Below are 12301 nucleotides of genomic sequence, written 5' to 3'. Positions count from 1 at the left end.
TCTATCGATTGCATTTATCTCATACTTTTCTCGACTAACTGATTTACTTGCCACTAACAAATAAATTTGGCGACGGTAATTTTGTCCTAACATGTCTATAATTCCGTGCCTTGATTACCGTGTCGAAAATAATACACCTTACGTAAAGGAACGGAGGGAGTATTTTGCATTGCTTTTTGTCTAATTTACTTTTGTTTGACCAGTTTTGTATCGTTCGGATAAAATTGGGCATGGCTAGGCGTAAGTCGCCTGGCTTTTGAATTTGGGTCCGCCGACCATTTTCAACCATACGATGAAGATCGGCGGGCGCCTGGCTTTCTTCTTTCTTATGTTGGCCTTCTTCTTCCCAGACCGTTGCACAGGCCGTCGGCTGGACCGCCTGCGACCACCACCTGCGGCTGTCGGTGCTCCGGCGACCGCCTCGCCGCCCCGCCCTCCGCTTAAGCGCCCACCACGGCCGACCTTCCGCCACCCCTGGACATCCCTCTAGCCCCGTCCGAGTCCAGTTTTTTCTTTGGCGAAGCCACACCACCACCACCGCCCCCATCCTAAACCCTAAGATAAATAATGTGGTAGCCCTCCGGCAAGCCCTTTCCTTCTACTTCCTCCCCTCTGGCCTTCCTCAGACGAATTTCTTCGGAAATCTGAAAATCGACAAACCCATTAGCTAAAGTCAATCAATTGACGGTTAGCTAATGTGGATAAAATTAGGTGAAAAACTATTTATTCAAGTAGTTGCCCCGCTAAACACCAACACCCACCTTGAAAGCTCCCCGCACAAGCGCCAACGCATACGCCGACGGCCGACCCAACATCTCTTCTGGCTGCTTCACGCCGGCCGGGAACGCCCCATCATCCTAAGCGGCAGCGGCGGGACAACGCGCGCCGCTGTTTGGTGGGCAAAACCGCGAGCTACCCGTGTACGCACGGCACACGCCGCCGATCCACAACGCTGCGCAGCTGTATTTGGCAACCGTCGGCGGACACGGCGCCGGCGCGCGTAGGCTACGGCCCTGCGCCCTGACATGGTGACACTGACACCTCCAACTTGTCACGTGCTGGAAGCTAGCTTAGCCGCGCCCGTGAGCCGTGAGCACGTAGCGGGGATCCATGCATTCACCAGGCTGCGTCCGGCCGTATGTGTACGAGTAGGAAGCAGGAGCTGCTTGGATCATGCGCGTACGCACAGCATCTTCGTTTGGAGATATCTATGCATGCTGCTCTAGCTAGTACAGCCGGTACGTCCGTGCCATGGCATCTGCATCAGTGCAATTAGTGGTGTGCGCGGTATGGATCATCAGGTCAGATGGTGGGAGACATGATCGATGCTTGCACATACGTACACATCTGAGTTGTGTGTCTAGATGAGAACTAGCAACCCGGATAATCTCTACTCCTAATGGAGTAGTTGGTGAATAGTCCGTCGGTTATTTTTCGTTAGTTTTATTTCGCCTCACCACTTTCGTTGGTTTTATTTCGCTGGTTTTATTTCGTCTACCTCCCACCTGCCTTTTCGCTTCACCACCCACATAAACCCATCAGATTAGTTACCATATAAGAAATAAATCGCAATCAATCAAGTATAAATCGCAATGAATCAAGTATTGATGGGATATTTCCTTATATTGATGTGATTTTCCCTTTTTTATCATCAATCATCTCTACTGCCTAAAAAATGTGTAGTTTTCCTTTTCCTGCCAACCGAGCATGTACCGTCTCCCTACATCCGCCCTCGTTGCTCTGCCTCCCGCACGGAAAAAAAACCTCTCGTTTGACCTCCCCCAAACCCCGCCCGATGGAAAAACCCAGCCGCCTGCTTCCCCTCCTCTCGACCGCTCCATACGTCCAGATCGCGGCCCCATCCCCATCCTCCTCTCACGTCACGGCGGCCGATGGACTGCCGCCACCACCCTCCTACTCTCTCGCCGCCGCCGTCCTCCCGCTCGCTCGCCGCCGCCGTCGCCACCAATCCCGGCGAAGTCGTCGTTGCTACTATGTCGCCTCCTTTCCCCATCCAAGCCTGACCATGGCAACGGCGCCCTCTCATGTGTCCCGCGGTTAGGTTTGGGGAGGCGCGACCACAATCCAGTAGGGATCTCACCGCGGACCAGACCGCTGGGATGGGTGTTGCCTCCGTTGCGAATGGGATCGAAGGGAGGGACTACTTCATCGTCAAGGTCGGCGAGGCAGCGGCCGATTGGGAGCCCGGTTGTGAACATGCACTAGTAGAAAAGAGGGCTTTGGTCCACCCCGGTTTAGCCCATTAGTCCCGGTTCAGTCCAGAACCGAGACTAATGGTGGCATTAGTCCCGGTTCGTGCACCCAGGGGCCACGTGGGCAACTTGTCCCGTTTCGGTTGGACCTTTTAGTCCCGGTTGGTGCCACGAACCGGGACTAAAGGGTGCGATGCCCATTAGTACCGGTTCGTGGCACCAACCGGGACTAAAGGTTAGACCTTTAGTCCCGGTTCAAGCCACCAACCGGTACTAATGGGGTTTGAGGCATTAGTACCGGTTCATGGCACGAACCGGTACTAAAGGTCACATTTTCAAACTCCCCCCCCCACCCACCCCCCCACCCCCCCGTGGATCGTCTTTTCAGTTTAAAAAAAATGAAAGAAAATGATGAAAATGTCAAAAAATATAAAAAAAATAAGTTTCCCATGTGATATGTGGTCTAGTTGTTGGGAAAATTTGCAAATGTGAATTTTGACTTTATTTGCAAAATCTCTCTAGAATTTAGTAAAATGGGCATAACTTTTGCATACTGACTCGGATGAAAAAGTTTTTTATATGAAAAATCATCTACTCAAAAAGTTACATCCAAATTTAACTGGGGGAACCCCGCTAAACGTTTTCAAAATCCTCAAAAACCTAACAGAAAAAAAGTTACGGGGCTTTTAAGATCTAGAGTGGAAAAATCGAAAAAATTTCAAACTATGGTCAAATAATGGTCAAACTAATTATTCTAGAATATTAGTGTTACTAAATAATTATTTCAGTTATTTTGAATTTTGGTCAAACTGTGGTCAAACTGTGGTCAAACTATGGTCAAACAATGGTCAAACTAATTATTCAAGAAATATTACTGTTACTAAATAATTATTATTTCTTAAAACAATAGTTTCAAACTCAAACAATGAAATATGTCACTTCATGCTCACGCAAAATTCATGAGGGTTAATAGGATTGACATCTTACTATTGTCAAGAAAACAACAAGTGCAGACTTGGAAACGAGGGAGAATAGAACCCGGAAGTTAAGCGTGCTCAGGCTGGGGGAGTGGGAGGATGGGTGACCGTTCGGGAAGTTGGATGATTAGGAATGAGGAGGAGTGATTAGAGATTAAAGGATAAATTGAGCAGTGATGAGGGGTGGTGATTAGAGATTAGAGGTTAAAATAATTCAGAAGTTTGAACAAAAAATTCAAAAAATTTCAAAAAAAAATTCAAAAAAAAATCATAAAATTTCCTTTACCAACCGGGACTAAAGATGGAGCTCCACGTGGCCGCGACCTTTAGTCCCGGTTTCAGTTTGAACCGGGACTAAAGGTGGGAGGCATTAGTAACGGCCCTTTAGTCCCGGGACTAAAGGGCCTTACCAACCGGGACTGATGCCCCCTTTTCTACTAGCGATGGGAATTCGTCCCCATGGAGGCGGAGGCCGTGGAGATTGGATGTGAAGCAACCCCACGTGCCAGTGGTGGAGGCTTGCCGTCCATGTGATCCTTTCTTCTCCCAGTATCCCCATTCCTTGCCTCCCATTACAAAAGCGAGCATGAATGAGAGCAGGGGCTGATTTTCATCAATTCATTTCTCATATTTTTAGTTGCTTTTTTGGGATTATACAAGATGCTCCCAATCTGTTTTGTCAAATTACTTGGATCGTCTTATGGAATTGACAACCATCGTATTTTTCACCTCATGTTATTTCTTAATCCTTGTCCCACTAGGCATCACTACATGTTTGGTAATGACGTGACGTTGAGGCGGCTAGGAGAAGCTCAGCAACCAGATCAAGGGCTATCGAGATGGATCTGGGAGCCAAGCAGTAGTTCTTCTGTTAAATTTTGGTTATTATCTTTTCTATTGTTACGATTGTGGGATGGTTGATTTTGACTCGGTGTAACATTTGCATTTGTTTCCCCAGCTTGTTGGCGTAGATGCGTGGCACTGCGACAACTAATCAAGAGCGAGGGCAGTGCACATTAGAGCTACGCTGAATGTAGCGAGCCAACCACGAATTGGGTATGTTCACACGAGGGATGGGAGAGGAGAGGAACATTAACATTTTCCATGATTTGGATGAAAATTTCAGTTCGTAGTTTCTCCGTACGTGGCAACACACTAGCGGTACTCATGGGCTTAGGATGAAAATAGCGCCAGCAGAATCAGTAGGTTGGATGGGAAGGCGGTTGTTGCCCTTGTCCCTTGGTGCTAGCCTACCGTGGCGGCCTTACTAACTTGCTCATTGCGAATAAGAGTTCGTGGGGTCGCGGGTTGCTGCAGATTTGTTTTTATCACTTTTTACAATATTTGTTGATGTATCCCTAACTCATCGAGTCATTTTTAGCTTTGATTTCTCATATACGCCAGCCTAAATATCCCATGATCAGAATATTTGCATGGTGAGTGGACATTGTCCCTTTCTTTCGTATTCAGTGGTGGATAAAAAGTCAGAAATGACAATTCTGCTGTATTATTCAATTCGAACTAATGTTTAGTATTTTATATTGCCGATAGAAATAATTTTATCCGCTTGATTTAGAAAGTGCACATAGATAGGTCAACATATTTTGTAGCTCTTTCAGATGTAAAAGCATTTTGTAGCTCCGCCAGTGCATCGATGACCACGTCGGCAGGCAGGCAGCAGCCCGGCCGACCGGACCGAGACAGCTCCGACAGCTCGAAAACGAAGCGGATCACACAGCGAGAACGCCGGCCGCGCACGCGACGCGTCCACGTCACCAGCAAATTAAGCAGCGGCGCCCACATACCCCCGATCCCATCGTAGCTTTGTCTGCCGTGGACATCCCCCACTAAACTAGTAGGAGTGCTAGAAGAAACGAGATCGACTGACAACCAGCTACACCGAATTCCTTCGGTGACTCGGTGAGTTGGGACTGACGGCCGACGAGGACTGCTTGCTACAGGCAACGCTCAAAAATCTGCGTCGTTCATCGGCGGGGCGGGAGCATGTGCTGCCGCGGTGACCGCGCGCGTTGTTTTCCGGGGCAAAACCAGCCGCGGATGCAGCACGGTACGCCGCACGCCCTGAGACGGGGACACCTCCTCCAATCTGTCCCGGCGCCCTTGCCGTGAGCCCGAGGATGCCGCTGCCCGTGGCGGTAGACTCATGAGGCCAGGCCTTGGATCATGCGCGTACGCAAAGCATCTCCGTTTGGATATTTGCTGCAGTGCAGCCGCCGGCACTTGCATTACATGGTTGGACCGACCCGCCGTGGCCATATGGATCATCAAGTGCACGGAGACACGAATTAATAATGCATGCGTGCGTGCAAGCCCGATCGATCGGTCGATCGGCAAGCAATAATTCTGGTCCGTAGTGCGTGCGCCTTGTTTTTGTTTGTCTCCATGCACGAGTCACGATCGATCAGAAAGCTCATGAAGATGATCGAGGACTAGTTAAGTACCCCCTAAATCAGCCAGACAACGAGACCCACACGGTCCAGTTGATCTTTCAGGGCTCATCACTCACGCAACCGGGCGGCATGATTAACCGATCGATCGAGCTAATATTCGTGCCGGCCGGTTGCGTCGCCAGCGCAGCGATCACCACGCCGGCCTGATCGAGACGGCCACGCTGCTCGGGCAGTTCCGATCGATGGCCAAAACGCCGGCGGCGCACGCGACGTGTCCACAACACATCAATCCCGTCTTAGTAGCTCTGTCACGGTGGCCGAGCTGCCAAAACTCCAAAGGAAGCTCTGTCTTTTGTTTCATTAAATAAACACGAACAAGTTTCGTCATTAAACAAGAACAAGATCGCTGATTAGACCTCCGATCCGACCCCTACACACGCATAACGAATTCCTTTCGCTCGGTGATTGGTTGCCAGGCGTCGATCGCCGCCGGCGACAGGCCAAAACAAACATGCATGGACGACAATTGAAGCCGCATGCATGCATGCATGCACCCAGTGACCCAAAGAGTTAAAATAACGGGGAGATTCCATTCCAGGCTCAGGCCAACTTCACCGCGCGACCCCAAACGGACGTCCGGTTTGACCGAATTTTGTCCTTTTGGGGCGCCGATGGGTTCGCCCATGACCGCGTTTGTCCGATGGGTCGTGGGTCCGTCCAACGCGCGGCCGCACCCCAAAACCTGTCCGGGGTGGACCTGAATAAAAAAAGTTTAAAAACTAAATGAAATGCCGAAAAAAGTAAATAAACTTAGTTAAAAAAACATAAAACATATATATATGGGTTACAGCCACAAAACGGCACAGTTTGTCAGTCCACTTAACGGCCCAGTTCGTAATTAACATAAAAGAAAAAAGAAAAACGCCTCCCGCGCGCTCCTGCTCCTGCCGCGCCCGTCGATGCCGTGGCCGACGCCGCTCACTGACCGCCAGTGTCATCGTCGTCGCTGACCAGGTCGACGTAGGCCGGCGGCGTCCAGAGATGGACCGGCGGTGCGTGGTAGACGGGGGCTCGCTGGACGGCGGGAGGTGCCTGCACCACCTCCTCCCGCGGCGACGCCTCCCGCTCCGGTGACCGCGGCGGCGTGGGGCGCCAGTTCACGCCCACGGCGTCGGCCATCTCTTCTGCCGTGCACGACCAGCCCCACCCCTGGCCAACCAGGGCTGGGTAGAACGCGGCCACCTGCGGCTCCTCCACCTCCTCCTCCTCCTTCGCCACCATCTCGAGCTCGGGGATGGCGACCTTGCCGGCGGCAAAGCGGGCCAGCATCTCCTCGAGGCCCTCCCACCGGCGCTCGTCGTGCGTGCGCATGGAGTCCTCTATGACGCACGCAACGAGACGGGCCTCCTCCTCCTCCGTCATGCGAGGAGGTGGTGGTGGCGATGGAGATGGCGTCGGCGACGGCGTGGGCGTGACGCCGCGCACCCGCCTACGCCCGCGCTCCCGGGGAGCAGGCGCTGCGCGCTCCTGTCGTGGCCGCCGCGTCCCCGTCGAGGTGCCGGCAAAGAACGACGCGCGCCTGGTGCCGTGCTCGTCACGAAACCAGGTGTCCCAGAGCCCGGAGTCGGGGGCGTACTTGGCGTCGTAGAAGAGGTCGTCGGGGAGGAGGCGGCGGCGCTCGATCTCCTCGTCGCGCGCACGGCCGCTCGTTGGGACCGGCGGGATGGGGACCCGGTCGGCGGAGAGATGCCAATTATTGGGGATGGACGTCGCTCCAGGGGAGCGGCGTCCTCGTCTCCCAATAACGGCGGCACACCGACGCGCGGATGTAATGCCGGTCGCGCTCGCCGGTGGACGTGGGCGCGATGGAGAAGGCGGGCGGCGCGAGGGCCCGGCGATGGCGACGCGGGCTCCTCTTTCTTCACCGAGCCGCGGCGGCGCCCCGACGAGGAACCAGCCACGTCGTCGTGCTTGCCTTTGCGGCCGTAGTTCCAGAGGCCCATGGCTGCGGGCGGCCGGCCGGCGAGTTTCTTTTCTAGGGTTTGGGAACAGGCGCTGCCGGGTTTTGAGGAGGCCGCGGGGTGGCGTGGTGCACTGTGGATGACGACCCATCCACACTTCCCACTTAAAGAAGGACGGCGATCGTTCGACGTGCGGATGACAGGTGGGGCCGTCCGCTCGTGCGCATTGATGTTGGCCGGTGGGAGGCAGGTGGCCGCCTGCCACGCGGCCCCGACGCGGACGAGGCGCGCATCCGTTTGGTGTCCGCCGCGATCTAAACCCGGCGCAAGTTTGCGCTCGAAATGGGTCGGCCCGGACACAAAACGGACAGGATGGGTCCGGGCCGTCGCGTGCTGGGCCGCCTCGTTTGTCCCTTTTGCCTCAAACGGACAGGGCCGGACAGGATAGGGTCGCGCGGTGGAGTTGGCCTCAGAGTAGCTTGGCCATTTTCTGCCTGACCAACCCGGCCGGGGCAGCCAGCCGTGACCACACCAAAGATCAGTGAATAGCCAGTTGATGCCAAGGAATAATTGTCGCTTGGGTTTGTCACACCGCATTTAGTTCCCAGGTTGCTTCCTTCCGTGACGACCTCCCCTCCTGCCGCAACCCTACACTGCCACTGGACCCTGGCTGCAAGTTGGCCGTGTCGTGTGGTGTGGACATGTGGCAGTGCTACTGCTACTGCTAGCTACTGGCCGCGTTGCTTGCTGGGAGTGGGAGTATAAGCGTGAGGAGTTTGCTCAAGCTAGCTGGGAGAGAAATTAAGGGAAGCAAGCATACTCTAGCAAGAGCTGGTGCCTAGCTAGCTAGTAGAACTTGGGCGTCATGGATCAGCTTGACGAGCAGTCCTTCCTCGACGAGCTTATGTCGCTGCGCCGGGAGGAGGCGCCGGTGCCGGCTCCGGCTCCGTGGCAGGCGTACCCGGCCAGCGGCATGATGACGACGACCGACCTCCTATTCTACGGCGGCGAGGGCGCCGCCGAGGCGAGCAGCGGCATGGACTTGGCCGGGCCCTTTCAGCAGCCCATGGCGCCACCGCCGGCCGCGCCACCGCACCGGCCGCATGAGGAGTTCAACTTCGACTGCCTCAGCGAAGTGTGCAACCCCTACAGGAGCTGCACCGGCGGCGGCGTCCCAGGGCCTGGCGTCGTCCACGCGGCCGGCCAGGCGTATGCCCTCCACGACGCCATGGCGGAGGATCACCCGAGCTGCGGCAACCTGCATCGCGGTGGTGGGTCGTCGTCGTCCCCGGTGCCGTTCGTGTTCGGAGAAGGAGGCGCCGGGGAGACCTCGGAGGAGATGACCAGGGGCGTCTTCTCCGGCGGCAACCCTAGAAGCAAGCTCAACCGCGGCACTACGTCCAAGAACCTCATGGCGGAAAGGCGGCGCCGGAAGCGTCTCAACGACCGCCTCTCCATGCTCCGCTCCATCGTGCCCAAGATCAGCAAGGTGTGTCGCAACTCTCGCATTGTCCTGTGACCTAATTAATTAGTAATTAACCTAGATAACTATCGATTTCTTAATTTCTATAGAGTACTATCAGTCATCATTAAGGTGTGTATCGAGTATTAACATCTTTAGATCGCATCAATCGATCAGTCTGCAGATGGATAGGACCTCGATCCTTGAGGACACCTTAGACTACGTGAATGAACTAACCGAGCGGATCAAAACCCTCGAGGAGGAGATCGGCGCCACGCCGGAGGAGCTGAACCTGCTGAACACCACGAAGAATTTCTCCAGCGGTAGCAGCGAGGAGATGCCGATGAGGAATTCCACAAAGGTACACACTTTGCTCAGGCAGCCAGACATCAAATCATCTAGTTCGCGACGATTGCTCCCTAATTTTAGAGTTCTCCTAATTAATTGAGGTGTTCAATTAAAATTTGGTTTATGATTTTGACCGGATCAACAATTTTCCAAGGAGTCCTATCATTAAATTGAAGACTTATATTTCAGATTTGATTCATGATTTTGAGTGGGTCAATGACCTTTTAAATTAATTGGCACCAGCCAGCTTGTAAAACACATCCCATGCACCCTTTCACTACTACTCTCTCTGTCCCATAATATAAGAGTGTCAAAAAACGTCTTACATTATGAGACGGAGGGAGTAAAAAAGAAGCACCAACACATTCAATGTGACACCAATATTACATGCGGCCACCAATGAAATAAATTTCATCATGTAAGTATGAGTTAATTAGCAGATAACACTAATCATAGCACGAAAAATTGCCAAAAAACACCGCATTAAAAAAAACGCTTCATCATCTTCCTCACGTGCCAAACCAATTTTTATCTTAATGAAATCCCAATAGTACAAACAGCGCATCGAAGCGCACCCAACCCTTCAAATCTGAACTGATAGTTATCCATACAGTTCATCATCGAGAAACAGGGCGATGTCGAAACGAGGATCGACATCTGCTGCGCCACAAGCCCTGGTGTGCTCATCTCGACGGTGAGCGCGCTGGAGGTGCTGGGATTGGAGATTGAGCAGTGCGTTGTCAGCTGTTTCGGTGACTTCGCCATGCAGGCATCCTGCTCACAAGTATGGAATTAATTGTGTTTCTTTTTGTTTGGAGAAGCTAAATTTTTCACTAATTTCTTGGCCGAATCCCGAATGTACATGTTTTCTACACTATTATAATTCAATCTCGATGCATGGTGTGTGTGGTGTATATAGGAGGAAGGGAGGAGCCGAGTGACAAGCACCGACGAGATCAAGCATGCATTGTTCACGAGTGCAGGCTATGGAGGAAGGTGTCTCTAGATCGATGGAGCACGCCAATTCATCAATCATGTAGCAGAACAAGCTGCTTGTAATTTGGTAATTAATCATCCGTGAGATTTGTGTTTGCATATATTTGCTTGATTTGTTTTGAAATATATCTGCATGAATCAAGCATATGTAGTGTTTATGTTAGATTTTTGAATAGTAGTACTATCTAAAGTTCAAATGCTTGTGACAAGATTGTAATAGTTGGGTGTGTGTCCGTGAGTGTAATGCATGTGGAGTGGAGTATTGGGATTTGGCCGACATGAAAAGATACCAGTCTGTTGTTGCATTTGGTTGGGCACTGTTACAGATTTTTGTTTCTTGTGCATGTTTAGCTGTTTTCTGACAACAATTGTTCATCAAGTTTTGTCCTGGGGTATACGAGCATAGTGGTCAAGGATTGGGTACACATATGGGCACATATGCACCAGCCCTGACGAGTACCTCTCATACTATACACACAGTGGTCCGTTGATTCCTTCCATGTTTGGAGAATTGTGTGACCCTGCTGTGTGCATTTTTCACCACTAGTAACATTCTGACTTGTAGATATATTGGGTTGAAATCGTTATTTTATGGTCTTATCCAAAGCGATACAAACTGGAGACAAACATCCACGAGGATGCAAACTCTCGACTGCTATGTCGATGCGATAGACATTGAGGGAAACTGTGATTTGAAAAAATGGATGGGTGAAATTGAATTTCATGTTAAACCAATAACATTTATAGATGCTCCCTAGTTACTTCTTGGTATTGATACTTTCGACTGCAGCTCTGAGTTTATTCTTCAGACCCATAGCACAAATATTTTTAAATGTGGAATCCTATGCATACTTCTGTTATAGTTCATGCATGCATGCTACTCGAGCACCAGTTTTTGCGTGTAATCGCCTAGCACAATTATAATAAACAATAATCTGACTATATTGAGTAAATAAAACATGTATAATAGATAGAAAATGAAGATGTATTGGCATAGAGAATGGTCTGTCGTGCATCCTATTTAGACGTTGATGAAGGAAGTATTAATCCCATCTAGATCCCTCGGTGTGCCCCCCTAGGTATATCACATCTACATTTGCAAATGATGGCATGCTAATTTTCAAATTAAATACTCAGTAATTGTGGTGACATATCATAATATGCTTGCATTCCATTAAACATAACTTGAGCGGCATAAAGTATAGATGTCACATGTCGTATATCATTAGAACCAAACAGATAATTGAATCCTCGCAAGCGTTGCATTAAGCACCATGTGTACACACACTAACAAGTAAACATTACCTGATGTCTACACACATTTTTTTTCGAAAAGGGGAAAGACACCCGCCTCTGCATCATCATGATGCACACAATAATTTTTGTTAAAAGAAAATAAATAGGTCTGAAACGTACATAGTATCAACTAAAACGACAAAAAGAAACAGAAAACACCACAAAAGGTGGGTACAAACGAAAGAATACATGACTTAACCACATAATCTATTAGTGACATGTCAGCCAAACCGGTTGAATAATACATGTGAAACAATCTTCAGACGGTTGCACCCAAAGGACATGAGCTCGATGCGGTGGATCTGAAGTTAACCTGCAAAAAAGTTAACCTGCAAAAAGTTAATAGAGCGAGACCTGTTAAAAACACAATCATTCCGGCAATTCCAAATTGCCCAAAGTAAGGCACAAACCCCTACACGGCTATGACCCTTAAGTATTTTGTTGATACCAACCAACCAGTTTCCAAACAATTTGGGATACTTGTTGGTGGTGGCAAATTATATGCAACATGAACCGTGCGCCAAATCAAAGCCAACTTGTAAGAACCAACTGACCGCGAGGTCAATACCTGATGATTGTCAACACGTCAAAGAAAACAAGCAGGCTCATATGCAAGACATCAACATACATCTTGCCG

The 12301-nt window shown here is 50.6% G+C and overlaps 1 protein-coding gene across 1 annotated transcript; it reads left to right on the top strand.

Moving 5' to 3' along the window:
• The first annotated feature begins 8297 nt into the window (after positions 1–8297).
• On the top strand, positions 8298–10636 carry LOC119291924 (transcription factor bHLH61-like). Its single transcript, XM_037570735.1, has 4 exons — positions 8298–9051; positions 9209–9385; positions 9986–10156; positions 10292–10636. The coding sequence occupies exons 1-4, from the start codon at positions 8428–8430 to the stop codon at positions 10376–10378; spliced, it is 1059 nt and encodes a 352-aa protein (XP_037426632.1). The 5' UTR covers positions 8298–8427; the 3' UTR covers positions 10379–10636.
• Positions 10637–12301: the final 1665 nt, after the last annotated feature.

Source organism: Triticum dicoccoides, chromosome 4B (genome assembly GCF_002162155.2).
Source record: "Triticum dicoccoides isolate Atlit2015 ecotype Zavitan chromosome 4B, WEW_v2.0, whole genome shotgun sequence".
Lineage (NCBI taxonomy): Eukaryota > Viridiplantae > Streptophyta > Magnoliopsida > Poales > Poaceae > Triticum > Triticum dicoccoides.
The sequence above is the reverse complement of the archived record's forward strand: the minus strand, read 5'-3'. Positions and strand labels throughout refer to the sequence as shown.

Bases quoted from the DNA above. Each gene is read 5' to 3' on its own strand.
- LOC119291924 (XM_037570735.1), top strand. From the start codon at position 8,428: ATGGATCAGCTTGACGAGCAGTCCTTCCTCGACGAGCTTATGTCGCTG. The intron at 9,052-9,208 runs GTGTGTCGCAAC...ATCAGTCTGCAG, and splicing joins TCGTGCCCAAGATCAGCAAG to ATGGATAGGACCTCGATCCT. The intron at 9,386-9,985 runs GTACACACTTTG...TTATCCATACAG, and splicing joins CGATGAGGAATTCCACAAAG to TTCATCATCGAGAAACAGGG.